The following is a 24,068-nucleotide window of genomic DNA, read 5'->3' as shown; positions in this document are numbered from 1 at the left end:
TGATGTGATCAATGATGTAATTATGATAAGTATAGTGCGATTATTCTGACAAAGCCTGGTGTAGGATTTTCCGATGAGCAATTTCATGCTCTCACCTAGAAGGAACTCATCTGTTCCCTCTTAACTTCCTCTGAAACACTAAACACGGGGAGCCTAATTTTGAAACTTCACTGCCTAGGTGGGGAGCCTAAGGCTAAATCCTAGACCTGCACTCTCAGGTCTGTAGTTAGATGCCTAAAATGTATATTCCCTCCCCCACCCCCACCCCCAGTCCATTTGAGCACCTAAATATGTGATTTAGTTATTCAAATGTGTGTCCAGCTAGAATAAATGTAGAAAATATCCTGCTGAAACTAAAAATGGACATAAGTTGGTTGAGAGCTGTCCCTTGCTTTTGTCAACACTTATCCCCTGTTGTGGGCTAAAACCAAGTGTAATGAGAATCAAAGGAAATAGTTACCTTGAGCACCTGGACAGTGTTGTTAGTCAGCTTGATTGTGCAAGCCACCTGGACACACTCTCCACAGCACTCTCCATCTTTCATCATGTATTCATAACCCTGTTCAAGAAGTGAGAGAGAAAATACATTGAGTCAATAAGGGAGATTTCCATTTTCACCAGTTTAGAAACTAACTGGGAGGTGAAATAAAAAATGGAGCTCACCAGGGGGCAAGTGGTGTCACAGCGGACCAGCTCACATTGCAGAAGGTTTCTGTTGGAGACTGGATCTACTTCAGAACTGCAGGTACATGTCTTACAAGAGTCCATTGGAACAGACATTCCAGGCTGGGAGAAGCCAAAGAGAGAACATTCAGTCTGAGCAAATCTCATTATTTTAAGGAGATCTACTGTATGTTACCTCATAACGTATGGAGATAATTTAAAGCAATTTTGTGAACATAAAAGATGCTGATACACAAGTGAAATTGAGTTACCCAATAGACAGCATAAAGCAACTATGTTGCACATAATATATGAAAATGTGGGGCCAGTGCAAAAAGCATGTATAGGAACAAGCTAATTGAAATTATGCAAAATACTTAGGCTAGTAAAGAGATGGCAAGAATGTACCAAGAAAGATCAAAAGAACATGCTGAGTTTGGGTACTACATAAGACTGGTTTGAGCCGCCTCAGTATTTTGCAAACTCATCAATACAACACTTGTTGCAAAAGAAGCTTTCCATTATGAATTGTTTTCAGAGCTGGTGAAGCAGTCATCTCTTGCAAATGGATATTAAAACATCTACCCATTGGTGTATCCAATTGCATGAGCATAAATATGTACACATTCTTTACACATGGACTTCAGGCCTCTTTTGAAAATTTGACCCAACATCACATTCCAAGATGGCAGCTGTGATCTTAAGGAGAAAATCTTGACTGAGAAGTTAAGGTCTCAACTTGGAGGTGTAGGCCAAAGTCCTAGATTTATTTTTTGAGGGGCTTCAGTTCTTTTGCCCCACAAAAAAAGACTTTCAAAATTCTGCTCCATCAGAAAGTTATATTGCCCACATCTGGAATGGATAAAGAACCAATTCACCCCTCTCAATAAAAACGGTTAAGTTTTTACTTTGGCTCCTTGTTAAAGGGGAGCTCCTCCAAACAAAGTCTATTTCAGATCTGGGCTGGTGACCAAGGAGCAAACTTGGTACAAAGGTTCTTTAATATGTAGGCGATAAAGAACTCCCTCATGGAAACTTCTAGTGAGATGCTCTGTATCAGGGTTTTAGAGAGCTACTGAAATATCAGTATACGTTAGTATGTTTGGTGTAGTACTACTGTTCTTACCTGGTAAATAGTTCCATTAAGCACACAGACATCTGGTATTGGTTCTGAAAAAAAGATTCAATTATTTAAAAAAAAAAAAAGAAATGAAAAAAAAAAATCTTTAAAACTGCCAGAGTCTGAATGCACAAAAAAGTTCAGTTTTTCCCCTGGATATAGTTCAGTGAAGGTAAGTGGGTTTTTTTAATGATTATTTAATGTACACTGAACTTACTTTCTTCACTTCTCATACATTTTTTCTTAACTCCATATCTCCTTTGAAATTGAAATTAGAGCCTTTTATAACCCAGAGGTCAGAAGAAGCACAGTAACTTACCACATATATAATTGACACAGCAGTCTCCTTCTGAAAGGATTGTGGCTAGCTGATACCCTGGCTCACAAGTCTTCTTGGTCTGGGAGCAGGCGCTTGTATTGCATCCTGTGGAATAAGCCAGAAGAAAAAGTGCGTAATGGGATAAAGCTAGCAATATGAGTTGTTGTTTTCCTGCTTAGAAGTAATTGGTGTTTCGGCTCCTTGAACATGTGGAGAGCCTAACACAAAGAAGGGCGCAGAACATAACAACGGCCATACTGGGTCAGACCAAAGGTCCATCTAGCCCAGAATCCTGTCTTCCTACAGTGACCAGTGCCAGAGGCCCCAGAGGGAATGAACAGAACAGGTAATCATCAAGTGATCCATCCCATCGCCCATTCCCAGCTTCTGGCACAGAAAGATTATTGATAACTTCTTTTAAAAACTTGATGTGCATAAAGCTCGAGTTACATTCTAGCATATGGCTGAAGCTTGAAGAAACTGGAGGGATGTATCCCTAAAGGGAGAGAGAAGATTTAAGAGGATAAATGGCCTTCAACTAGAATGGGAGCCTGAGAAAGCCCTCTCTTTCCCTACTGCTATCAAAATCCTCCTCAAGTTAGAGCAAATCATCTCTTACTCTATAACCACAGCAGTGTGATAAATTCAAAAGACACCTCTGTCCCATGGCTGAGTCCTCTGCAACCTGTCTGCAAGTGGCTTGGATGGACGACTGATCCTCATAGGAAATAAATATGCCACACCATCATAATCAAATCATTTGGTAGCATCTCACATCCCACTCATATTTTTCACAGGACCACTTCAAGCTTAGCCCTCCACTGCTCATTTGTTTAGTTCCAGGCTAATAAACTGTGGGCACATTCTCCCTTTTGACTTCACTATATCAGTAATAAAAAAAAATCTCTAAACAGCTAGCACTATATCACATACAGCTACTGGCTCGTGCTTTAGTGTTTGTTCACCTGTTTAGCTCTATTTAAATTAATATTGCCATTCTGCGACATAAAATCTGTGTATAAAGAAACACTGTATAACCCACAAATATGGAGCTAATTTATCAGTTACTTTAAGACTCAGAAAAACCTTTTACCTCTCTTCTCCCCTTCTGCAACATACACACACCAAAAAGATTTTGTTTTACCAACTAAAAATGTACATCTAACTAACTCAGAAATCAACTTTTGGTACCTAGGTACAGTTATGAATCAATCAAGGAATAATGCTTAATTGTAAGAGCCCTTAGATATTACAGTGATAGTTACTATATGAAAACCTTAACTAGATTAGATTAGCTAGTGAGAGATGTGCAGCTGTAACTGAGGACAATATTTGGCCCACTATATTTTTATGAGCTGGCTATAAAAGATAGTAGCCGGTACTTACTGCATTCCATTTCAGGACAGCATGGGTCTTCTGGTGTCAACACTGGGACAGGTATGAATCCTTCTTTCTCACACACGGGTGTCTCGGGTGTCTGACATGACAGTGACTTACATTGTACAGTAACAGAGAATGGGTCACAGACACACTCCTGGCAGTTACTCTTCCAAATGGCTCCAGGCTGTAAAAATATAAAAATATTTTATCTTACCTGTTCTCTGATGCTCATGATCATAGGTATTTTTTCAGGGTCAACCTGGATGAAGGCCTCAAAGCGGATAGTAAGATAGACTGTTCATGGAGCCTGATCCCAAGCCCATTGATTTCAATGGGTTTGAATCTGGCCCAAAGAGCAGGCTGAAAATCTTCAGACAGGCTGCTTTCAATTTCCCAAGTTAGGAGACCCATAAATAAATAACATTTCTAATACTTGGCAACGGAATGATACAACACTGGAATTGAAGTACTAGCAATTTATCTGAAGCAATATAGACACACCATTGTGCAATTTGAAGCTGTTACACACAATTCATATTAGTTCTTTTTGGGCATTTGGGGGTTTTAAAATGTGATATATTTTTTTAAAAAACTGGGTGCAGTTGATGACAGAATACAAAGTGTATTGGCTGTAATCAAGTCCTTACTATCATCTCCTTCCATTTTATTTCTGCTAAGAATTTAACCTGCCACAACCTTGCACATTTCATAACAAAGTGAGGACTAAGAGGTGGGAAAATGCAATGAAATCCTGGAAACAGCTGTATTTGGGAGATGTTTCTGGGAAAGATGCCTTGGAGAAAGTGCTGACTGAAATACTCACCAGTTTGGGCATTCCATCTGGTCCCACACAAGCTGAGGGGAATGAAAGGATAAAGATTTACATTGATGCTGATCTGATGACCCATGTGATACACAAATGAATCTCGCTTACCCTTTTAATTAAGGGTTCATAAAGGCACTTTTCAGATATTATTATTGCTACACACTTTATCCACAAAGGATTTACTTTTAAACCTTCATCTTGTCTCATGATTCAGCTCAGACCCATTTTTTTCAACAAGTAGACACAGATGCTAATGCCACTTACCAGTCACTTTCTAAAAAAATGGAAATGGAAATAACTAGCCATTCTCAAGGGGAAGTCAGTTTTGGCACTGAGCATTCACATGTTAAGTGGCTGGTGTATTTACTCCGATGATGATGATGATGCAAGACTAAAATCTGCTATTAGGCTGAGTCTGAAAACAGTCTATGGGGCATTTCACTGGCAGTGTAAATATTATGCAGGTTCACTAAATTCTAGGAATGTAATATAAAATGGCGAGGAGGGTAAAGTAATGGGTTTAATATGCGAATCTTAAACTATGAGGGATCAGGCTTTAAATGTGATATATTATAAGTGAAACACGGTCAGTAGTTTTAGTCCCTAGTGTGAATTTGTCATAATTACAAAACTACCTGTCAGACTGGTTCAGCTAGCAGAATTTGGATATTCAAGAACAGAATTTGGATATTCAAGAATGGGTAAAGCTGAGTGGGATTAAGGTCCATGAGCAGAGCTGTGTGATAGAAGCTTCCATAGCATTTTTTCACGCTATACCTAGAACTAGGTTGTCCTGTCCAGCTCTTTTTTTCATCAACACTAATATTCACATTATTTACATCCTCCTCCAACCCTTTCTCCTTCCCTCCTTCCTGTCCCCCACCAAACTTACCGCATTCTGACACACAGATGTCAGTGTATGAATTGAAGAGAATCTTATCCTTGGGGCAAAAGCATCCTTCAGCAACATGTTCACTTGTATGGTTAACAGTTCTACAAGGAAGAAAGGAATGGATATTAAAGTACATTTTCCCAGCATTATCTGATCAATAACTTTTTACAGCACTAACATAATTGAGGCATGAAGAAGAATTTCTCTAAACAATCAGGTAAGGTTTCCTGAATATATATAAAAAATGTACATTTATATTATATGGTAATCCTTATTCCCAAATATTACAAAACACTTTGTAAACATTCAGAAACGATCTATGTACGGGAATCATTTTTACCCATCACTGAACTATAGGCAACTCTGAAGTGGAGCACTACATCGACCTAACAGCTCACAGCAATGCTGGGCATGTTTTTCTGTTTAGGAAATAGCAGGAAGTGAAAATACAGCATTCATTTGAAATTGTAGAGAGATTTAGGTAGCACAATGTAATTATCCAAAGAGGAAATTGGCTAGGCCCTAAATGCTGGCCTTCCTACTCACGTGAAAAGTGCCATGGGATTTTTAATAATCAAAGGAGTCAGGACTTCAGTTTCAATGCCACAAATAAAATATGGCATCTCTAGTAACAACACATTGTCCCCTGTCACCACTTTGAGGATTTACTCAGTCATCAATGACAGGTTTCAGAGTAGCAGCCGTGTTAGTCTGTATCCGCAAAAAGAACAGGAGTACTTGTGGCACCTTAGAGACTAACAAATTTATTAGAGCATAAGCTTTCGTGGACTACAGCCCAAGAAGTGGGCTGTAGTCTAATAAATTTGTTAGTCTCTAAGGTGCCACAAGTACTCCTGTTCTTTTTTCAGACATCAATGCCACCCTGTCCTCAAGCAGTTGGTTTTTACTATGAGGTCTCCCGTCCAAAGACAGACACAGTTGAACACAGTGACATTACACGAATGTAAAGCTAATTATTTGGTTTAGCCTTACCCGGAATGACAGGTGACAGGATTAAGAGGGCCACATGCATCATACATCTTGCCGTTAGGACAGTTGTATGCTGTGTGGGAGCAAAAATAAAATCAATATGAAAATGAAACATTGTATGAAGGTAAAAAAGCAGAGATGATGCTTTCCAATTGCTTTTAATTTTATGTAGGTGGAGGGGTAACAACCAATGGTGCTCTCACTTCATCAACCCTTTGGATCAGGAAATAGAAAAGCAGAAATATTTTGTAACAGCTACTGAATGATTTTGAAACTCACAAAAGATGTGGCTTTGGTTGAATTTGAGAGAACAGCAAAGGTTCAGGGTTGTTTATATTTTATCGGAACTAGTTCACCCATCTCCACAGGAATGAAATTAAAGTAAAGTTTAGATACGTATCTATTCCTCCCTCCCAAAATAATGGAAGAAGTTTACATTTCCAGAATAAGGTTGTAATAAGCACGTCATAGATCCAAGGCAAAGTATCTCTTAATGCTCCTTACGGCATTGTCCTTGGGTCTTGCTTCTCCAGTTGGCACAGACACCTTTAGCAGAGCAGAGGGAGGCATATGTTTCCAAGCTGAAGCATGGTATAGATTCATTGGTAATGTGGCATGAATCAGCGATGCAACTCTCATAGAATATGCTGGGCGTCAGAATCTTATGACACTCTGCAAAGAGACTTTAAATACAATGGAAGAGAAGTTTGAGCTGCGCTGCATAATCACTATAAAAATCTAGACTTGTCCGAGTGAAATAATTAAAGGGTATTGAACTGCCTAGATGGTCTTTTAGGACTAAAATACGATATTAGTCCCAGGTGAGTGTTTTATTGACAATGTAATAATAGCCCTTGGTGGGACACAGTTTATATTTAATGAGAATTCTTCAAGGGCAGACTGGGTTTCTAGATAGTGTAACTCTAAAAGAGACTAAAGTGATGCCCAGAGAACCAGCTCTGGTAACAGCCACAACAAACTACACAGCTATTCTGTATTCTTAAAAAACAAACCAAGACTACTTTGCTATTATTACAATCAATAATGCAGTGTATATTTTTGTTACTAAATGCCACTTCAAAGACCATTATTAAGGCTTCCAAAACACTTTTTTGCTTTTCAATACACAAGATTCAAATGTACCCTAAGCCTGAATTTAACTTACTCGCTCAAAATCAGCTCACAAAGAGGAGAAGCAGAATTGCAGGGCACAGGTGGAGTTGTTGGCGTGGCAGGTGGTACCGGGGGCATTTCACAATTGGGCTTATTTCCATTCTGAACCTGCCAGGCGGCAGCCATTTCTGAACAAGAGGAAATTACTTCGCCATTTGGCATGCGGCATTCATCCACTTTGTCATTTGAACATGTGCCTAGAAGAAAACAGATGGAACCAAGTCTGAAAGGTATTGAAGCACTGGCAATAGAGCAGCTCAGCATGGCAAGGTAAGTACAAGAGGGAATGTTCACGCTAAATGTAACAAACACACTCAGGGACTGGTTACCTGATTTTCAGGTTACTACGATACCACTAATCTTACTTGGTCCTAACACTTTATGAAAGACTGAAAGTAGAAATATTCTTGTTAATGTAAATTGCATTTTGAGGTGATGCTGAGACTGGAAATAGTGAAAAAGTGATATGTTCCATAATCCCACTGTGGTTATTTTATTTAATTTGCTGTAGCACCTAGAAATTTAAATGATCAGCTAAAGTGCACCTTACCATAGCATAAATAAAGAAAAAAGTCTCCTGAGAATTGCCTTATGGAAAAGAGGGGATTAAACCACTCTACTCACCACACTGGCCTTCAGTGTTGTGTCCAAATATGCTGAATGGCATTTTCACTGTGAAGGTGAGTCCATTGAAGAAGATGTAAGACTTGATGTCCGGGATTTCAACAACCATGTATGTTCCACCATTGGCAACCGAAATGCCATCTCTGCTGAAGCCTCCACTGATTGGCTCATTGTTGACAAGAATCTAAAATCCAACAAAATAAAAGCAGCTAAAGCACAGGTTTATTTTATGTCTTAGGCAGGGAGACAAGTCTTTGAACACATGATGGCAGTGTTAAGAGTTAAGAAAGAGCAGAGTTCCTCTCTGTAGATCTGAAGATCCCCATTATGTTCCTCATGAAAAAAAGAGGCATAAGAGAAAGAGATTACAAAATAATCTCTCTCACACACACTATGGAGTTCTTATGAAATTAAATATAATTACCACATATCTAATGTTGTGTTTATAATCTTTAGCTGTTTTTATACAGTGTTATTAAACAAGCCTTCTCTTATTATTAAAATGTTTTTATTGAAGCAATTTATAAAATGTGAAAATCCATTAAGGTTTACCTTATTATTTTTCTCTCCTTGGTGTATCTGACTGATTAGCACTATTTCCATGGAGTTGTAATTCACAATGATAGATCTAGGGCAGGAGAGTCCATCAGCCACATCACAGAAGTAATTGTCAACAAGGATTCTGAAATTGTATTTGGGCACAATCTGTTTCATCAGCACATATGTGCAGTTGTCATGGAATGTGTAGTGAGTTCCATCAAAAGTCAAGTAGTCAGAATTGCTCCAGCCACTGCAAACACCTATCAGGAAGAAAAGAAAAGAAAAGTATCTATTTATAATCAAAAGCTAAAAATAGCAAATTTCCTTAATCTGCCAGTCAAAGAAAGATTGGTTGCTGGTACTGAAATTGAAGGTGATATATCATATTTAAACTAAAATCTTTCTCCCTTGTATGACATCTGAAAAAATAAAGATTCTAGAAGCAGAATTTAGTTGGCGTTAAGTATTCATATCCGTTTTTCTGTCTATATATCTAGCTTTATTTTAGCTGATGATCTGGATTATTAAATTCTTACTTAGTGTCAGATGCTACTACAATGTATGTATAATAAATACCAAGCTAGATAGAAAAATCTATAATGTAATGATATACTCTTGTAATTCAAATATTTTAGCCTGATTCTATCTTCTGAGAAAAATAGAGTGCCTAAAGCATTGACTCATCACAACAATATTATAAATTTGTAAACTATAATTTGGCGGGTAAAGCCTGCTATAGTACAACACTAGATGAATCAAGACATTCTGAAAACCTCTTTTTCTGCAAAATTAAAGTATATTGTGCATCATTAGTGCTTTGCTTGTTTCTTGGTTCCCTTACAGTCACACTCATAGTGGTAGTTGCAGCCATCCTCATCATAGACTTTTATTGGTGGGAGTCCACTTGCACAAGTAATCATCTCTACAGCTGGAGGAAGCAATAGAACAATTCTGTTGTCTCCCTCACAAGTTGCCATAGTGCAATTGTTTAACATCCAGGATTCATTCATCTAGAAGAGAAAAGGAAATTCTTGTACAGATGGTTTGGGTTGAGGCAGAATTTAGATGTCTATCTTAAAATAATATAATAATCAATCTTTGGGATTCAGGTTGTTTCAAGTAAGATTGTCTATGGGTGACCTAGCAAGAATGGAATTCAAAGAAAGTAGGTCACATATCTGAAGAGGAAGCTGACTATGAGTGACTGCCCTTACATATCCGGGTTTAGAGCATAATGAATATTGAAAAAAGTTATTCATGGACATTTTGTTGACTTCCGTAATAGAATTTTGCTTCACCCAAAAAACAAACACACTTTGGGTGAACAGGATAAAAGTTTAAAAACAAAAACAAAAAAAACCCCAGTATAAAAGTTCCATCATCCAGTTAGGGAATGACAACTATGCTATATGACTTCAGTGATCAATCATACAGTTTGAATATCAAATACGCAAGGAACACTTATAAGGAACACTTTGTAAACAATCTTTAGGATGAAATTTATTTGCATAAAATATTGAGAAATTCTGAATATTGAACAAATTTGTAAAAACTGCAAGTCAGTCTGTGGACAATTTGCAAACAGGAAAAGTTGACAGCACAAGTTCACAAAAAATTACATCTTGCCAGATTATTTTCAAATAGCCAAATCCTGCCCGGACATATACATGAGCAACTGCCAGTAAAATTAATGAAAGTTGGATGTGGGTCTATCTGATGGCAGAATTTGGGTCAATTTTGGGAATGGTGGTGTTGTAGAAAAAGAAAATAGATAATTGGATTACCTTTCTTGGCGGGTCAGCATCAGGGCAACCTGATATTGGAGTAGTTTCTGGAGTTACTGGCACTAAAGAAGATACAGCTGTTGGGGTTGATAAGCTTGGTATTGTAGATGACGGGATTAATGAAACAGGAGTTGTTGCAGGACATGGCCCCTGGAGTCGCTCAATTTCACATCTTTTACTGCAAAGTGCATAAAAACTACAACCAGTGCTATCTGTTCTGTTGTATATAACTTCGCCTATGAAACAAAATTAATAATACAAATGAAATAAAAAGGCTGAGTAAAATGTTCAGCAAAAAATCAAACAAACAATATTAAAATGTTTTAACTTGTATGCATTCATCATATTTTTATATAAAGAAAACATTCTCACTTTTAAGTTACACTGTACAGTAAAATATAATTTTAAAAAGGTGAATGCTAATATTGTATCTCAGTTTTTAAAAGCATGAAACAATAAACTCACCGGGAGAAAAGAAATCACCAGACACGTGGCATAAACACGGTGTTACTCTGCTTGAAGTGAAAGACGTACTTTTTTCACGTGCTTTGTAGGCTGTACTGGGGCCTTCTGTTGTTGCAGATACTGAAGAAGTAAGCCTTGAAAGAGTAGATGTTGGAGGAGTTCTAATGCTTACAGTTGGGGAGACCGCAACAGTAGTGGACACTGGAGATAAAAGTGTGGTGGTGCTTCCCTGTGATGTTGGCTGTGCTGGACTTGTGGAAAAAAGCATAGTACTTCCAGTGATGGTAGAATCCTTACCCGTGGAGGCTGAACCTGTTCTCATTTCTCCACGTGTGCCTGTCACAGGTGGGATTGTGCCTGTTTGCAGTGGTACTCCACCAGTTGAGCCTGTTGCTTTGCCTGGAGTTCGAGAAGAAGCAGTTGAGGTGATTGATATGGTAGTGGAAACTGGGGGCACAAGCGTGGTGGTGCTTCCCTGTGTAGAGATTAGTGTGGTGCCTTCAGTGGTTGTTCGTCCGGAAGGAGGAAGAGTGGAGCCTGGTGAAGGTTGTGGCCGTGTGCCTGGAGTTGGAGGAGATGCAGTGGAGGTGACTGATATGGTAGTGGAAACTGGGGGTACAAGCGTGGTGGTGCTTCGCTGTGATGCTGCCTGCGTAGCGAGTAGTGTGATGCCTTCAGTGGTTGTTTGTCTCGAAGAAGGAAAGGTGGAACCTGGTGAAGGTTGTGGACGTGTGACTGTCACAGGTGGGATTGTGCCTGTTTGCAGTGGTACTGTACCAGTTGAGCCTGTTGCTTTGCCTGGAGTTGGAGAAGAAGCAGTGGAGGTGATTAATACTGTAGTGGAAACTGGGGGTACACGCGTGGTGGTTCTTCTCTGTGATATTGGCTGCGTAGAGAGTAGTGTGGTGCCTTCAGTGGTTGTTTGTCCCGAAGAAGGAAGAGTGGAGCCTGGTGAAGGTTGTGGACGCGTGCCTGTCAGAGGTGGGATTGTGCCTGTTTGCAGTGGTGCTGTACCAGCTGAGCCTGTTGCTGTGCCTGGACTTGGAGGAGACACAGTGGAGGTGATTGAGAATGTAGTGGAAACTGGGGGTACAAAACTGGTGGTGCTTCCCTGTGATATTGGCTGCGTAGAGAGCAGGGTGGTGCCTTGAGTGGTTGTTTGTCCCAAAAGAGGAAGAGTGGAACCTGGTGAAGGTTGTGGACGCGTGCCTGGCACTGGAGGGATTGTGCCTGTTTGCAGTGGTGCTGTACCAGCTGAGCCTGTTGCTGTGCCTGGAGTTGGAGGAGAAGCAGTGGAGGTGACTGATACGGTAGTGGAAACTGGGGGTACAAGCGTGGTGGTGCTTCCCTGTGATGTTTGCTGTGTAGAGAGTAGGGTGGTGCCTTGAGTGGTTGTTTGTCCCGAAGAAGGAAGAGTGGAGCCTGGTGAAGGTTGTGGACGTGTGCCTGTCAGAGGTGGGATTGTGCCTGTTTCCAGTGGTTCTGTACCAGCTGAGCCTGTTGCTGTGCCTGGAGTTGGAGGAGATGCAGTGGAGGTGATTGATACGGTAGTGGAAACTGGGGGTACAAGCGTGGTGGTGCTTCCCTGTGTAGAGAGTAGTGTGGTGCCTTCAGTGGTTGTTCGTCCGGAAGGAGGAAGAGTGGAGCCTGGTGAAGGTTGTGGACGCGTGGCTGGAGTTGGAGGAGACGCAGTGGAGGTGATTGATACTGTAGTGGAAACTGGGGGTACAAGCGTGGTGGTGCTTCGCTGTGATATTGGCTGCGTAGAGAGTAGTGTGGTGCCTTCAGTGGTTGTTCGTCCCGAAGAAGGAAAGGTGGAACCTGGTGAAGGTTGTGGACGTGTGCCTGTCACAGGTGGGATTGTGCCTGTTTGCAGTGGTACTGTACCAGTTGAGCCTGTTGCTTTGCCTGGAGTTGGAGAAGAAGCAGTGGAGGTGATTAATACCGTAGTGGAAACTGGGGGTACAAGCGTGGTGGTGCTTCTCTGTGATATTGGCTGCGTAGAGAGCAGGGTGGTGCCTTGAGTGGTTGTTTGTCCCGAAGAAGGAAGAGTGGAGCCTGGTGAAGGTTGTGGACCCGTGCCTGTCAGAGGTGGGATTGTGCCTGTTTGCAGTGGTGCTGTACCAGCTGAGCCTGTTGCTGTGCCTGGACTTGGAGGAGACACAGTGGAGGTGATTGGGAATGTAGTGGAAACTGGGGGTACAAAACTGGTGGTGCTTCCCTGTGATATTGGCTGCGTAGAGAGCAGGGTGGTGCCTTGAGTGGTTGTTTGTCCCAAAAGAGGAAGAGTGGAACCTGGTGAAGGTTGTGGACGCGTGCCTGGCACTGGAGGGATTGTGCCTGTTTGCAGTGGTGCTGTACCAGCTGAGCCTGTTGCTGTGCCTGGAGTTGGAGGAGAAGCAGTGGAGGTGACTGATACGGTAGTGGAAACTGGGGGTACAAGAGTGGTGGTGCTTCCCTGTGATGTTGGCTGCGTAGAGAGTAGGGTGGTGCCTTGAGTGGTTGTTTGTCCCGAAGAAGGAAGAGTGGAGCCTGGTGAAGGTTGTGGACGCGTGGCTGGAGTTGGAGGAGACGCAGTGGAGGTGATTGATACTGTAGTGGAAACTGGGGGTACAAGCGTGGTGGTGCTTCCCTGTGTAGAGAGTAGTGTGGTGCCTTCAGTGGTTGTTCGTCCGGAAGGAGGAAGAGTGGAGCCTGGTGAAGGTTGTGGACGCGTGGCTGGAGTTGGAGGAGACGCAGTGGAGGTGATTGATACTGTAGTGGAAACTGGGGGTACAAGCGTGGTGGTGCTTCGCTGTGATGCTGCCTGCGTAGAGAGTAGTGTGGTGCCTTCAGTGGTTGTTCGTCCCGAAGAAGGAAAGGTGGAACCTGGTGAAGGTTGTGGACGTGTGCCTGTCACAGGTGGGATTGTGCCTGTTTGCAGTGGTACTGTACCAGTTGAGCCTGTTGCTTTGCCTGGAGTTGGAGAAGAAGCAGTGGAGGTGATTAATACCGTAGTGGAAACTGGGGGTACAAGCGTGGTGGTGCTTCTCTGTGATATTGGCTGCGTAGAGAGTAGTGTGGTGGCTTCAGTGGTTGTTTGTCCTGAAGAAGGAAGAGTGGAGCCTGGTGAAGGTTGTGGACGCGTGCCTGTCAGAGGTGGGATTGTGCCAGTTTGCAGTGGTGCTGTACGAGCTGAGCCTGTTGCTGTGCCTGGACTTGGAGGAGACACAGTGGAGGTGATTGAGACTGTAGTGGAAACTGGGGGTACAAAACTGGTGGTGCTTCCCTGTGATATTGGCTGCGTAGAGAGCAGGGTGGTGCCTTGAGTGGTTGTTTGTCCCGAAGAAGGAAGAGTGGAGCCTGGTGAAGGTTGTGGACGCGTGCCTGTCAGAGGTGGGATTGTGCCTGTTTGCAGTGGTGCTGTACCAGCTGAGCCTGTTGCTGTGCCTGGACTTGGAGGAGACACAGTGGAGGTGATTGGGAATGTAGTGGAAACTGGGGGTACAAAACTGGTGGTGCTTCCCTGTGATATTGGCTGCGTAGAGAGCAGGGTGGTGCCTTGAGTGGTTGTTTGTCCCAAAAGAGGAAGAGTGGAACCTGGTGAAGGTTGTGGACGCGTGCCTGGCACTGGAGGGATTGTGCCTGTTTGCAGTGGTGCTGTACCAGCTGAGCCTGTTGCTGTGCCTGGAGTTGGAGGAGAAGCAGTGGAGGTGACTGATACGGTAGTGGAAACTGGGGGTACAAGAGTGGTGGTGCTTCCCTGTGATGTTGGCTGCTTAGACAGTAGTGTGGTGCCTTGAGTGGTTGTTTGTCCCGAAGAAGGAAGAGTGGAGCCTGGTGAAGGTTGTGGACGTGTGCCTGTCAGAGGTGGGATTGTGCCTGTTTCCAGTGGTTCTGTACCAGCTGAGCCTGTTGCTGTGCCTGGAGTTGGAGGAGATGCAGTGGAGGTGATTGATACGGTAGTGGAAACTGGGGGTACAAGCGTGGTGGTGCTTCCCTGTGTAGAGAGTAGTGTGGTGCCTTCAGTGGTTGTTCGTCCGGAAGGAGGAAGAGTGGAGCCTGGTGAAGGTTGTGGACGCGTGGCTGGAGTTGGAGGAGACGCAGTGGAGGTGATTGATACTGTAGTGGAAACTGGGGGTACAAGCGTGGTGGTGCTTCGCTGTGATGCTGCCTGCGTAGAGAGTAGTGTGGTGCCTTCAGTGGTTGTTCGTCCCGAAGAAGGAAAGGTGGAACCTGGTGAAGGTTGTGGACGTGTGCCTGTCACAGGTGGGATTGTGCCTGTTTGCAGTGGTACTGTACCAGTTGAGCCTGTTGCTTTGCCTGGAGTTGGAGAAGAAGCAGTGGAGGTGATTAATACCGTAGTGGAAACTGGGGGTACAAGCGTGGTGGTGCTTCTCTGTGATATTGGCTGCGTAGAGAGTAGTGTGGTGGCTTCAGTGGTTGTTTGTCCTGAAGAAGGAAGAGTGGAGCCTGGTGAAGGTTGTGGACGCGTGCCTGTCAGAGGTGGGATTGTGCCAGTTTGCAGTGGTGCTGTACGAGCTGAGCCTGTTGCTGTGCCTGGACTTGGAGGAGACACAGTGGAGGTGATTGAGACTGTAGTGGAAACTGGGGGTACAAAACTGGTGGTGCTTCCCTGTGATATTGGCTGCGTAGAGAGCAGGGTGGTGCCTTGAGTGGTTGTTTGTCCCGAAGAAGGAAGAGTGGAGCCTGGTGAAGGTTGTGGACGCGTGCCTGTCAGAGGTGGGATTGTGCCTGTTTGCAGTGGTGCTGTACCAGCTGAGCCTGTTGCTGTGCCTGGACTTGGAGGAGACACAGTGGAGGTGATTGGGAATGTAGTGGAAACTGGGGGTACAAAACTGGTGGTGCTTCCCTGTGATATTGGCTGCGTAGAGAGCAGGGTGGTGCCTTGAGTGGTTGTTTGTCCCAAAAGAGGAAGAGTGGAACCTGGTGAAGGTTGTGGACGCGTGCCTGGCACTGGAGGGATTGTGCCTGTTTGCAGTGGTGCTGTACCAGCTGAGCCTGTTGCTGTGCCTGGAGTTGGAGGAGAAGCAGTGGAGGTGACTGATACGGTAGTGGAAACTGGGGGTACAAGAGTGGTGGTGCTTCCCTGTGATGTTGGCTGCGTAGAGAGTAGGGTGGTGCCTTGAGTGGTTGTTTGTCCCGAAGAAGGAAGAGTGGAGCCTGGTGAAGGTTGTGGACGTGTGCCTGTCAGAGGTGGGATTGTGCCTGTTTGCAGTGGTTCTGTACCAGCTGAGCCTGTTGCTGTGCCTGGAGTTGGAGGAGATGCAGTGGAGGTGATTGATACGGTAGTGGAAACTGGGGGTACAAGCGTGGTGGTGCTTCGCTGTGATGCTGCCTGCGTAGAGAGTAGTGTGGTGCCTTCAGTGGTTGTTCGTCCGGAAGGAGGAAGAGTGGAGCCTGGTGAAGGTTGTGGACGCGTGGCTGGAGTTGGAGGAGACGCAGTGGAGGTGATTGATACTGTAGTGGAAACTGGGGGTACAAGCGTGGTGGTGCTTCGCTGTGATGCTGCCTGCGTAGAGAGTAGTGTGGTGCCTTCAGTGGTTGTTCGTCCCGAAGAAGGAAAGGTGGAACCTGGTGAAGGTTGTGGACGTGTGCCTGTCACAGGTGGGATTGTGCCTGTTTGCAGTGGTACTGTACCAGTTGAGCCTGTTGCTTTGCCTGGAGTTGGAGAAGAAGCAGTGGAGGTGATTAATACCGTAGTGGAAACTGGGGGTACAAGCGTGGTGGTGCTTCTCTGTGATATTGGCTGCGTAGAGAGTAGTGTGGTGGCTTCAGTGGTTGTTTGTCCTGAAGAAGGAAGAGTGGAGCCTGGTGAAGGTTGTGGACGCGTGCCTGTCAGAGGTGGGATTGTGCCAGTTTGCAGTGGTGCTGTACGAGCTGAGCCTGTTGCTGTGCCTGGACTTGGAGGAGACACAGTGGAGGTGATTGAGACTGTAGTGGAAACTGGGGGTACAAAACTGGTGGTGCTTCCATGTGATATTGGCTGCGTAGAGAGCAGGGTGGTGCCTTGAGTGGTTGTTTGTCCCGAAAGAGGAAGAGTGGAACCTGGTGAAGGTTGTGGACGCGTGCCTGGCACTGGAGGGATTGTGCCTGTTTGCAGTGGTGCTGTACCAGCTGAGTCTGTTGCTGTGGCTGGACTTGGAGGAGATGCAGTGGAGGTGACTGATACGGTAGTGGAAACTGGAGGTACAAGTGTGGTGGTGCTTCCCTGTGTAGAGAGTAGTGTGGTGCCCTGAGTGGTTGTTTGTCTGGAAGGAGGAAGAGTGGAGCCTGGTGAAGGTTGTGGACGTGTGCCTGGAGTTGGAGGAGATGCAGTGGAGGTGATTGATACGGTAGTGGAAACTGGGGGTACAAGAGTGGTGGTGCTTCCCTGTGATGTTTGCTGTGTAGAGAGTAGGGTGGTGCCTTGAGTGGTTGTTCGTCCCAAAAGAGGAAGAGTGGAACCTGGTGAAGGTTGTGGACGCGTGCCTGGCCCTGGAGGGATTGTGCCTGTTTGCAGTGGTGCTGTACCAGCTGAGGCTGTTGCTGGGTCTGGAGTTCGAGGAGAAGCAGTGGAGGTGACTGATACAGTAGTGGAAACTGGAGGTACAAGCGTGGTGGTGCTTCCCTGTGATGTCCGCTCTGTAGAGAGTAGTGTGGTGCCTTCAGTGGTTGTTTGTCCCGAAGAAGGAAGAGTGGAACCTGGTGAAGGTTGTGGACGCGTGCCTGTCATAGGTGGGATTGTGCCTGTTTGCAGTGGTGCTGTACGAGCTGAGCCTGTTGCTGTGCCTGGTCTTGGAGGAGATGCAGTGGAGGTGACTGATACGGTAGTGGAAACTCGAGGTACAAGCGTGGTGGTGCTTCCCTGTGATGTTGGCTGTGTAGAGAGTAGGGTGGTGCCTTGAGTGGTTGTTTGTCCCGAAGAAGGAAGAGTGGAGCCTGGTGAAGGTTGTGGACGTGTGCCTGGAGTTGGAGGAGAAGCAGTGGAGGTGACTGATACGGTAGTGGAAACTGGGGGTAGAAGAGTGGTGGTGCTTCCCTGTGATGTTGGCTGCATAGAGAGTAGGGTGGTGCCTTGAGTGGTTGTTTGTCCCAAAAGAGGAAGAGTGGAACCTGGTGAAGGTTGTGGACGCATGCCTGGAGTTGGAGGAGATGCAGTGGAGGTGATTGATACTGTAGTGGAAACTGGGGGTACAAGCGTGGTGGTGCTTCCTTGTGTTGTTGTCTGCGTAGAGATTAGTGTGGTGCCTTCAGTGGTTGTTTGTCCTGAAGAAGGAAGAGTAGAGCCTGGTGAAGGTTGTGGACGCGTGGCTGGAGTTGGAGGAGACGCAGTGGAGGGGACTGATATGGTAGTGGAAACTGGGGGCAGAAGCATGGTGGTGCTTCGCTGTGATGCTGCCTGCGTAGAGAGTAGTGTGGTGCCTTCAGTGGTTGTTCGTCCCGAAGAAGGAAAGGTGGAACCTGGTGAAGGTTGTGGACGCGTGCCTGTCACAGGTAGGATTGTGCCTGTTTGCTGTGGTGCTGTACCACCCGAAACTGTTGTTGTGCCTGGAGTTGGAGGAGAAGCAGTGGAGGTGACTAATACAGTAGTGGAAACTGGGGGTACAAGAGTGGTGGTGCTTCGCTGTGATGTTGACTGCGTAGAGAGTAGTGTGGTGCCTTGAGTGGTTGTTTGTCCCGAAGAAGGAAGAGTGGAGCCTGGTGAAGGTTGTGGACGTGTGCCTGTCAGAGGTGGGATTGTGCCTGTTTGCAGTGGTTCTGTACCAGCTGAGCCTGTTGCTGTGCCTGGAGTTGGAGGAGAAGCAGTGGAGGTGATTGATACCGTAGTGGAAACTGGGGGTACAAGCCTGGTGGTGCTTCCCTGTGATGTTGGCTGCTTAGACAGTAGTGTGGTGCTTTGAGTGGTTGTTTGTCCTGAAAGAGGAAGAGTGGAGCCTGGTGAAGGTTGTGGACGTGTGTCTGTCAGAGGTGGGATTGTGCCTGTTTGCAGTGGTGCTGTACCAACTGAGCCTGTTACTGTGCCTGGACTTGGAGGAGACACAGTGGAGGTGATTGAGACTGTAGTGGAAACTGGGGTTACAAGGTTGGTGGTGCTTCGCTGTGATGTTGACTGCGTAGAGAGTAGTGTGGTGCCTTCAGTGGTTGTTCGTCCGGAAGGAGGAAGAGTGGAGCCTGGTGAAGGTTGTGGACGCGTGGCTGGAGTTGGAGGAGACGCAGTGGAGGTGATTGATACTGTAGTGGAAACTGGGGGTACAAGCGTGGTGCTGCTTTGCTGTGATGCTGCCTGCGTAGAGAGTAGTGTGGTGCCTTCAGTGGTTGTTCGTCCCGAAGAAGGAAAGGTGGAACCTGGTGAAGGTTGTGGACGTGTGCCTGTCACAGGTGGGATTGTGCCTGTTTGCAGTGGTACTGTACCAGTTGAGCCTGTTGCTTTGCCTGGAGTTGGAGAAGAAGCAGTGGAGGTGATTAATACCGTAGTGGAAACTGGGGGTACAAGCGTGGTGGTGCTTCTCTGTGATATTGGCTGCGTAGAGAGTAGTGTGGTGGCTTCAGTGGTTGTTTGTCCTGAAGAAGGAAGAGTGGAGCCTGGTGAAGGTTGTGGACGCGTGCCTGTCACAGGTAGGATTGTGCCTGTTTGCAGTGGTGCTGTACCAACTGAGCCTGTTACTGTGCCTGGACTTGGAGGAGACACAGTGGAGGTGATTGAGACTGTAGTGGAAACTGGGGGTACAAAACTGGTGGTGCTTCCCTGTGATATTGGCTGCGTAGAGAGCAGGGTGGTGCCTTGAGTGGTTGTTTGTCCCGAAGAAGGAAGAGTGGAGCCTGGTGAAGGTTGTGGACGCGTGCCTGTCAGAGGTGGGATTGTGCCTGTTTGCAGTGGTGCTGTACCAGCTGAGCCTTTTGCTGTGCCTGGACTTGGAGGAGACACAGTGGAGGTGATTGGGAATGTAGTGGAAACTGGGGGTACAAAACTGGTGGTGCTTCCCTGTGATGTTGGCTGCTTAGACAGTAGTGTGGTGCTTTGAGTGGTTGTTTGTCCTGAAAGAGGAAGAGTGGAGCCTGGTGAAGGTTGTGGACGTGTGTCTGTCAGAGGTGGGATTGTGCCTGTTTGCAGTGGTGCTGTACCAACTGAGCCTGTTACTGTGCCTGGACTTGGAGGAGACACAGTGGAGGTGATTGAGACTGTAGTGGAAACTGGGGTTACAAGGTTGGTGGTGCTTCGCTGTGATGTTGACTGCGTAGAGAGTAGTGTGGTGCCTTCAGTGGTTGTTCTTCCGGAAGGAGGAAGAGTGGAGCCTGGTGAAGGTTGTGGACGCGTGGCTGGAGTTGGAGGAGACGCAGTGGAGTTGATTGATACTGTAGTGGAAACTGGGGGTACAAGCGTGGTGGTGCTTCGCTGTGATGCTGCCTGCGTAGAGAGTAGTGTGGTGCCTTCAGTGGTTGTTCGTCCCGAAGAAGGAAAGGTGGAACCTGGTGAAGGTTGTGGACGTGTGCCTGTCACAGGTGGGATTGTGCCTGTTTGCAGTGGTACTGTACCAGTTGAGCCTGTTGCTTTGCCTGGAGTTGGAGAAGAAGCAGTGGAGGTGATTAATACCGTAGTGGAAACTGGGGGTACAAGCGTGGTGGTGCTTCTCTGTGATATTGGCTGCGTAGAGAGTAGTGTGGTGGCTTCAGTGGTTGTTTGTCCTGAAGAAGGAAGAGTGGAGCCTGGTGAAGGTTGTGGACGCGTGCCTGTCAGAGGTGGGATTGTGCCAGTTTGCAGTGGTGCTGTACGAGCTGAGCCTGTTGCTGTGCCTGGACTTGGAGGAGACACAGTGGAGGTGATTGAGACTGTAGTGGAAACTGGGGGTACAAAACTGGTGGTGCTTCCCTGTGATATTGGCTGCGTAGAGAGCAGGGTGGTGCCTTGAGTGGTTGTTTGTCCCGAAAGAGGAAGAGTGGAACCTGGTGAAGGTTGTGGACGCGTGCCTGGCACTGGAGGGATTGTGCCTGTTTGCAGTGGTGCTGTACCAGCTGAGTCTGTTGCTGTGGCTGGACTTGGAGGAGATGCAGTGGAGGTGACTGATATGGTAATGGAAACTGGAGGTACAAGCGTGGTGGTGCTTCCCTGTGATGTCCGCTCTGTAGAGAGTAGTGTGGTTCCTTGAGTGGTTGTTAGTTCCGAAGAAGGAAGAGTGGAGCCTGGTGAAGGTTGTGGACGTGTGCCTGTCATAGGTGGGATTGTGCCTGTTTGCAGTGGTGCTGTACCAGCTGAGCCTGTTGCTGTGCCTGGAGTTGGAGGAGGAGCAGTGGAGGTGACTGATATGGTAGTGGAAACTGGGGGTACAAGCGTGGTGGTGCTTCCCTGTGATATTGGCTGCATAGAGAGTAGTGTGGTGCCTTCAGTGGTTGTTTGTCCCGAAGAAGGAAGAGTGGAGCCTGGTGAAGGTTGTGGCCGTGTACTTGGAGGTGGAGGAGATGCAGTGGAGGTGATTGATACGGTAGTGGAAACTGGGGGTACAAGCGTGATGGTGCTTCCCTGTGATGTTTGCTGTGTAGAGAGTAGGGTGGTGCCTTGAGTGGTTGTTTGTCCCAAAAGAGGAAGAGTGGAACCTGGTGAAGGTTGTGGACGCGTGCCTGGCCCTGGAGGGATTGTGCCTGTTTGCAGTGGTGCTGTACCAGCTGACGCTGTTGCTGTGTCTGGAGTCCGAGGAGAAGCAGTGGAGGTGACTGATACAGTAGTGGAAACTGGAGGTACAAGCGTGGTGGTGCTTCCCTGTGATGTCCGCTCTGTAGAGAGTAGTGTGGTGCCTTCAGTGGTTGTTTGTCCCGAAGAAGGAAGAGTGGAACCTGGTGAAGGTTGTGGACGCGTGCCTGTCATAGGTGGGATTGTGCCTGTTTGCAGTGGTGCTGTACGAGCTGAGCCTGTTGCTGTGCCTGGACTTGGAGGAGATGCAGTGGAGGTGACTGATACGGTAGTGGAAACTCGAGGTACCAGCGTGGTGGTGCTTCCCTGTGATGTTGGCTGTGTAGAGAGTAGGGTGGTGCCTTGAGTGGTTGTTTGTCCCAAAAGAGGAAGAGTGGAACCTGGTGAAGGTTGTGGACGCATGCCTGGAGTTGGAGGAGATGCAGTGGAGGTGATTGATACTGTAGTGGAAACTGGGGGTACAAGCGTGGTGGTGCTTCCTTGTGTTGTTGTCTGCGTAGAGATTAGTGTGGTGCCTTCAGTGGTTGTTTGTCCTGAAGAAGGAAGAGTAGAGCCTGGTGAAGGTTGTGGACGCGTGGCTGGAGTTGGAGGAGACGCAGTGGAGGGGACTGATATGGTAGTGGAAACTGGGGGCAGAAGCATGGTGGTGCTTCGCTGTGATGCTGCCTGCGTAGAGAGTAGTGTGGTGCCTTCAGTGGTTGTTCGTCCCGAAGAAGGAAAGGTGGAACCTGGTGAAGGTTGTGGACGCGTGCCTGTCACAGGTAGGATTGTGCCTGTTTGCTGTGGTGCTGTACCACCCGAAACTGTTGTTGTGCCTGGAGTTGGAGGAGAAGCAGTGGAGGTGACTAATACAGTAGTGGAAACTGGGGGTACAAGAGTGGTGGTGCTTCGCTGTGATGTTGACTGCGTAGAGAGTAGTGTGGTGCCTTGAGTGGTTGTTTGTCCCGAAGAAGGAAGAGTGGAACCTGGTGAAGGTTGTGGACGTGTGCCTGTCAGAGGTGGGATTGTGCCTGTTTGCAGTGGTTCTGTACCAGCTGAGCCTGTTGCTGTGCCTGGACTTGGAGGAGACACAGTGGATGTGATTGTGACTGTAGTGGAAACTGGGGTTACAAGGTTGGTGGTGCTTCGCTGTGATGTTGACTGCGTAGAGAGTAGTGTGGTGCCTTCAGTGGTTGTTTGTCCCGAAAAAGGAAGAGTGGAACCTGGTGAAGGTTGTGGACGCGTGCCTGTCATAGGTGGGATTGTGCCTGTTTGCTGTGGTGCTGTACCACCTGCGCCTGTTGCTGTGCCTGGAGTTGGAGGAGAAGCAGTGGAGGTGATTGATACCGTAGTGGAAACTGGGGGTACAAGCGTGGTGGTGCTTCCCTGTGATGTTTGCTGTGTAGAGAGTAGTGTGGTTCCTTGAGTGGTTGTTAGTTCCGAAGAAGGAAGAGTGGAGCCTGGTGAAGGTTTTGGACGCGTGCCTGTCATTGGTGGGATTGTGCGTGTTTGCTGTGGTGCTGTACCACCTGCGCCTGTTGCTGTGCCTGGAGTTGGAGGAGAAGCAGTGGAGGTGATTGATACCGTAGTGGAAACTGGGGGTACAAGCGTGGTGGTGCTTCCCTGTGATGTTTGCTGTGTAGAGAGTAGTGTGGTGCCTTCAGTGGTTGTTAGTTCCGAAGAAGGAAGAGTGGAACCTGGTGAAGGTTGTGGACGTGTGCCTGTCAGAGGTGGGATTGTGCCTGTTTGCAGCGGTGCTGTACCAGCTGAGCCTGTTGCTGTCCCTGGACTTGGAGGAGAAGTAGTGGAGGTGATTGATACAGTAGTGGAAACTGGGGGTACAAGCGTGGTGGTGACAGATGAAGTGATGGGAAGTGGGAATGGAGTTGGACTTTCTGTAGTTATTGAAGCAGTTGGATGTCCACTAGTTGTGACTGATGGGGTAGATGTTGAAGAGTCACATGGTACATAAGTACAACATAATATTTTGATCTGATAGTTGTAGCACTGTGGTGGAATCTGATCGCTATTATTACATATGAGTCCAAAGTCTTTGCTACATGTCACGTTTTGGTCCATGTCTTTTAGTGGTATGGCAGGGTAGCTTTCTGCTCTGCATTCCACATCCCTTGGAGTTTCGCAAACACTAAATCCCTTAGCTCTTATTTTTTCAAATGTTTCAAAATCTCCATCGTTGGAGTCTCTTGGATAGCTGACATCATACCACTCTGACCAAAGGCATACGTTGTGAACACACACTGTTGTAACTGGTGGTGTAGTTGTTGTTCCTGTGGTAGAAAGAAAAAAAAAGTACTTGCTTGTCCTCAGATTCAATATTCTTGTTAATAATTACTGTCTAATGTCTAATTATTACTACTGCATTTGGAAAGATTAGGGTATTAATCTTTCAGAGAATTTATTTTAGGCCACATGGGGGACCTTTATTATCTTAGACGCTGTTCTCCAGCAAAGTGTTTTGGAAGAACAATTTCAATCACCTGTGTGAGTGCCTGTAGTATCAAAACTTAACTTGACTTATAGTCTGTTTCTCTCTGCTTTTGCAGTTAAAAATATTCCAAGTTATGTCTTGTGTATCCAGGCTCAATATATAAAGGAGTCAATGAATTTTTAAGAGGCACTTTTCTAC

At 46.2% G+C, this 24,068-nt stretch overlaps 1 protein-coding gene across 1 annotated transcript in view; it reads right to left on the bottom strand.

Moving 5' to 3' along the window:
• Positions 1 to 24,068, bottom strand: part of LOC128836123 (mucin-2-like) — a 56,369-nt gene that overhangs the window by 3,328 nt on the left and 28,973 nt on the right. Inside the window, exons 30-44 of the mRNA XM_054026138.1 lie at positions 10,777 to 23,709; positions 10,312 to 10,547; positions 9,369 to 9,537; positions 8,540 to 8,787; positions 7,988 to 8,171; positions 7,356 to 7,560; positions 6,695 to 6,873; positions 6,194 to 6,263; positions 5,201 to 5,301; positions 4,306 to 4,337; positions 3,489 to 3,666; positions 2,103 to 2,207; positions 1,790 to 1,833; positions 664 to 786; positions 461 to 559 (exon numbers count right to left, since the gene is read on the bottom strand). Coding sequence (XP_053882113.1) covers positions 461 to 559; positions 664 to 786; positions 1,790 to 1,833; positions 2,103 to 2,207; positions 3,489 to 3,666; positions 4,306 to 4,337; positions 5,201 to 5,301; positions 6,194 to 6,263; positions 6,695 to 6,873; positions 7,356 to 7,560; positions 7,988 to 8,171; positions 8,540 to 8,787; positions 9,369 to 9,537; positions 10,312 to 10,547; positions 10,777 to 23,709 — 14,906 coding nt within the window. The remainder of the gene's footprint in view (positions 1 to 460; positions 560 to 663; positions 787 to 1,789; positions 1,834 to 2,102; positions 2,208 to 3,488; positions 3,667 to 4,305; positions 4,338 to 5,200; positions 5,302 to 6,193; positions 6,264 to 6,694; positions 6,874 to 7,355; positions 7,561 to 7,987; positions 8,172 to 8,539; positions 8,788 to 9,368; positions 9,538 to 10,311; positions 10,548 to 10,776; positions 23,710 to 24,068) is intronic.

The sequence above is a fragment of the Malaclemys terrapin genome, chromosome 4, assembly GCF_027887155.1.
Source record: "Malaclemys terrapin pileata isolate rMalTer1 chromosome 4, rMalTer1.hap1, whole genome shotgun sequence".
Classification (NCBI taxonomy): Eukaryota; Metazoa; Chordata; order Testudines; family Emydidae; genus Malaclemys; species Malaclemys terrapin.
The sequence above is the reverse complement of the archived record's forward strand: the minus strand, read 5'-3'. Positions and strand labels throughout refer to the sequence as shown.